General features: G+C 48.9%; 1 protein-coding gene across 1 annotated transcript in view; it reads right to left on the reverse strand.

Annotated features, from left to right (window-relative positions):
* The window catches only part of AKAP8 (A-kinase anchoring protein 8), a 28779-nt gene that overhangs the window by 2919 nt on the left and 21162 nt on the right, over positions 1-4698 (reverse strand). Inside the window, 2 exon segments of the mRNA XM_014960093.1 lie at positions 1945-2040; positions 2863-3180. Of these exon segments, the coding sequence (XP_014815579.1) occupies positions 1945-2040; positions 2863-3180 (414 nt within the window).

Raw genomic sequence — 4698 nt, forward strand, 5'->3', positions numbered from 1 at the left:
AATCCCGGGCCCCCCCCGTTTCCTGGTTTTCCCCCCCCCCGGGGGGGGGGGGTTTGTGGAGGGGGGAAAAAGGAGCCATAAAAACCAAAAAATAAGCTTCTTTTCGGTCTTCCCGGCGGAGGAGGGTGCGGTATTTCCTCTGGGATGTGGATTTTTGCCCGTTAAACCCCTGTTTTTTAGCGGGGGGGTGGGAATTCCCAACCCCCCCACGCTCTCAAGAACCGCCTTTTTTTTTTTTTTTTCCACTTTTCCGGGTTTCTTGCTTTTCAATTCCGAACGCTGATTTTTTTTTTGGGGGGGTTGGGGGGGCTTTAAAACCAACCCTACTCTACCCGAAACCTCTCCTGGTGGATCCGTCTCGGCTCCGAAGGTGCTTCCCAAGGGAAGAAGAGTGAAAGTTAATAGTGGGGGGGAAAGGCTCAGGGAGGGTTTTCCAACTGGGAATTTGGGGGGGGGATTGGGTGGAGCTGCTGGAAACGCCGCCCAAAATTCCACCCCCCCCCACCTGGATTAAGGGGGGGGTCTCCAGGTGGGAACTTAATCCCGGTGGGAAGCAACCGGCGCCTTCCCGACCCCCCCAACGTCGGCTTCTCCCTGCGCTGGGAGGGGAGGACTCGGGGGGCACATGTGTCCCCCCCCCCTCAAAGGGCACAGCTTGAGGTGTTGGGGGGGGGATTTGGGGGAAGCAGAGTTTCCTTGTTGGCTAATTTTGGGTTTTTTAAGGCAGGTTTCCGTTTGGGAAGGGATCTGAGAACCAGGGAAGGCAGAGGCTGCGAGTGAAATTCAAATTAATCAAAGAAATCAAAACCACAAGAAGTGATAAAACCGCCTCCAGAAGAAAAAAAAAAAACAAAACACAAAAGAAAAAGAAACCAAAAAAAGATTTAAAGATGAAGAGATTAAAAAGGCGACGAAGGCGGCGTGTGTGTCGTCGTCCCCCCCCACCCCAGCACCGGGATTTTCCAACTCTTTTTTGAGTTTTTCCGACTCTTCTTGATTTTTTCCGCCTCTTTTTGATTTTTTTCCACTCACCTTGAGGTATTTTTCCAGCATCTTGACGATGTGTTTGTTATTCAGGACGCTCTTGGCCACGTGTAAACTGGTCTTTTTGAACTGTTCGGCTGCCATCTGGGGAAAATGAAAAGATAAACCCTGAGTATCCAGATAAAGAATAAAAAAATATTAATTATTATTAATTATAATTTAATAACTAACTCCCCAGCTCAAAAAAAAAGGCCAATTTTCCCTTTTAATGTCAATTTTTCCCTTCACTTCCCCATCAGCAGCTTCAGATCCCAGACCATATGAGGGTGGTTTTACAACAGATAAACCCTGAGCACCCAGATTAATGATAGAAAATATTAATTATTATTAATTATAATTTAATAGGTAGCCCCCCAGCTAAAAAAAAGACACCTGGATTAAGGGGGGGGTCTCCAGGTGGGAACTTAATCCCGGTGGGAAGCAACCGGCGCCTTCCCGACCCCCCCAACGTCGGCTTCTCCCTGCGCTGGGAGGGGAGGACTCGGGGGGCACATGTGTCCCCCCCCCCTCAAAGGGCACAGCTTGAGGTGTTGGGGGGGGGATTTGGGGGAAGCAGAGTTTCCTTGTTGGCTAATTTTGGGTTTTTTAAGGCAGGTTTCCGTTTGGGAAGGGATCTGAGAACCAGGGAAGGCAGAGGCTGCGAGTGAAATTCAAATTAATCAAAGAAATCAAAACCACAAGAAGTGATAAAACCGCCTCCAGAAGAAAAAAAAAAAACAAAACACAAAAGAAAAAGAAACCAAAAAAAGATTTAAAGATGAAGAGATTAAAAAGGCGACGAAGGCGGCGTGTGTGTCGTCGTCCCCCCCCACCCCAGCACCGGGATTTTCCAACTCTTTTTTGAGTTTTTTCCGACTCTTCTTGATTTTTTCCGCCTCTTTTTGATTTTTTTCCACTCACCTTGAGGTATTTTTCCAGCATCTTGACGATGTGTTTGTTATTCAGGACGCTCTTGGCCACGTGTAAACTGGTCTTTTTGAACTGTTCGGCTGCCATCTGGGGAAAATGAAAAGATAAACCCTGAGTATCCAGATAAAGAATAAAAAAATATTAATTATTATTAATTATAATTTAATAACTAACTCCCCAGCTCAAAAAAAAAGGCCAATTTTCCCTTTTAATGTCAATTTTTCCCTTCACTTCCCCATCAGCAGCTTCAGATCCCAGACCATATGAGGGTGGTTTTACAACAGATAAACCCTGAGCACCCAGATTAATGATAGAAAATATTAATTATTATTAATTATAATTTAATAGGTAGCCCCCCAGCTAAAAAAAAGAAAAGGCCAATTTTCCATTTTATTATCATTTAATATCAATTTTTCCCTTTACTTCCCCTTTTCCCACAGTTGCCCCATCAAAAGCTTCCAACCCAAGGGAGCTTTTTTAACAGATAAACCCTGTGCACCCAGATAAATGATAGAAAAATCTTAATTATTATTAATTATCATTTAATAAATAACCCCCCAGTTCAAAAGAAAGAGCCAATTTTCCCTTTTTAGATGATTTAATATCCATTTTTCCCAGCAGCAGCTTCCGATCCGAGACTGAAGGAATCCGAGGGTATTTTTTTTTAACAGATAAACCCCGATAATAGATAATATTAATTATTATTAATTATCATTTAACAGGTAGCCCCCCAGCTCGGAAGAAGAGCCAAATTTCTGTTTTAATGTCAATTTTCCCTTTCGCTTCCCCATCAGCAGCTTCAGATCCCAGACCTTCTGAGGGGGGTTTTTCAACAGATAAATCCCGAGCGCCTGAATGAACGATAGAAACTATTAATTAGGATTAATTATAATGGAGGAGGGGGCTCACCCTGCGGTTCCTGTTGTGGTCAGCAGATCGCAGGTGCCTCTGGAGCAGGTGGTTCTGGGCAGGGATCAACATGTCACAGGCCATGCAGTGAGCGGCCTCGATCTTCTTGAAGAAATGTTCTTGGCCGATACCTACAAATACCCCCCAAAAATGAGACTTTCAGCCAATTAACGGGTGTTTTCCCAGAATCACAGGAATATTTGGGGTGGGAAGGGACCTTCTGGAGATCGTCTCCTCCAACCCCCACCCAGCAGGTCCCATCCAGGCAGGGGTTGAATGTCTCCAGAGAAGGAGACCCCCCCACCTCTCTGGGCAGCCTCTCCCAGGGCTCTGCCACCCTCAAAATGGAGAAGTTCCTCCTCACGTTGAGATGGACCTTCTCCTGTCCCAGTTTGTGCCCGTTCCCTCTTGTCCTGTCACTGGGCACCACTGGAAAAAGCCTGGCCCCGTCCTCCTGACACCCCCCAGCCAGGAGATCCCCCCTCAGCCTTCTCTTCTCCAGACTCCAAAGCCCCAAGTCCCTCAGCCCTTCCTCCTCACAGAGATGCTCTCCTCCCCTCATCATCTTCGTAGCCCTTGGCTGGACCCTCTCCACCAGTTCCCTGTCCTTCTGCAACTGGGGAGCCCACAACTGGTCCCAGTGCTCCAGATGGGGCCTCCCCAGGGCAGAGCAGAACCTCAAGGTTCTCCACGCTCTCTGGGGCCCCACAATTTAAAGCCGGGGCCACCCCAAATTAACCCAGGGCACCCCAAATTGAAGCCGAGCACCCCCGAAATTAAGCCAGGGCACCCCAAATTGACTCGGGGCACCCCAAATTGAAGCCAAGGCCACCCCAAATTGAGCTGAAGTGCCCCAAACTGAAGTGGCTGCTCCAAATTAAGACAGAGCCACCCCAAACAGAAGCCAGGGAACCCCCAATTTGAAGCCAGGGACACCCCAAATTGACCTGAGGTGCCCCAAATTAAGACGGAGTTACCCCAAATTCAAGCCAGAGCACCTCAAATTGAAGCCAGGCATCCCAAATTGAAGCCAGGCATCCCAAATTGAGCCAAGGCACCCCACATTGAAGGAAGAGCACCCCAAATTAAGCTGGGGCACCCCAAATTAGAGCCTTGGCCACCCCAAGCCCCCCCCCCCCGCCAAATTACAGCTGGGCCCCCTCCAAATTAAAGCCAGGGCCCCCCAAAATTACAGCTGAGGCACCCCCAATTCAAAGCAGGGCTGCCCCAAATCAAGCTGGGGCCACCCCAAATTAGAGGAGGGGTCACCCCATATTAAAGCCCAGGGACCCCCAAATTCAAGCCAGGGGCACCCCAAGTTTGAAGCCAGGGCCACCCCCAAAATAAAGCCAGGACGCCCCAATTTGAAGCCCAGGCCACCCCAAATTAAGCTGGGGCACCCCAAATTAGAGCCTTGGCCACCCCAAATTAGAGCTGGGGTCCCCTAAATTAAGCTGGGGCCCCACAATTTAAAGCCGGGGCCACCCCAAATTAACCCAGGGCACCCCAAATTGAAGCCGAGCACCCCCGAAATTAAGCCAGGGCACCCCAAATTGACTCGGGGCACCCCAAATTGAAGCCAAGGCCACCCCAAATTGAGCTGAAGTGCCCCAAACTGAAGTGGCTGCTCCAAATTAAGACAGAGCCACCCCAAACAGAAGCCAGGGAACCCCCAATTTGAAGCCAGGGACACCCCAAATTGACCTGAGGTGCCCCAAATTAAGACGGAGTTACCCCAAATTCAAGCCAGAGCACCTCAAATTGAAGCCAGGCATCCCAAATTGAAGTCAGGGCCACCCCACATTGAGCCAAGGCACCCCACATTGAAGGAAGAGC

This window comes from Calidris pugnax, unplaced genomic scaffold, assembly GCF_001431845.1.
Source record: "Calidris pugnax isolate Ruff unplaced genomic scaffold, ASM143184v1 scaffold498, whole genome shotgun sequence".
Taxonomy (NCBI): Eukaryota; Metazoa; Chordata; class Aves; order Charadriiformes; family Scolopacidae; genus Calidris; species Calidris pugnax.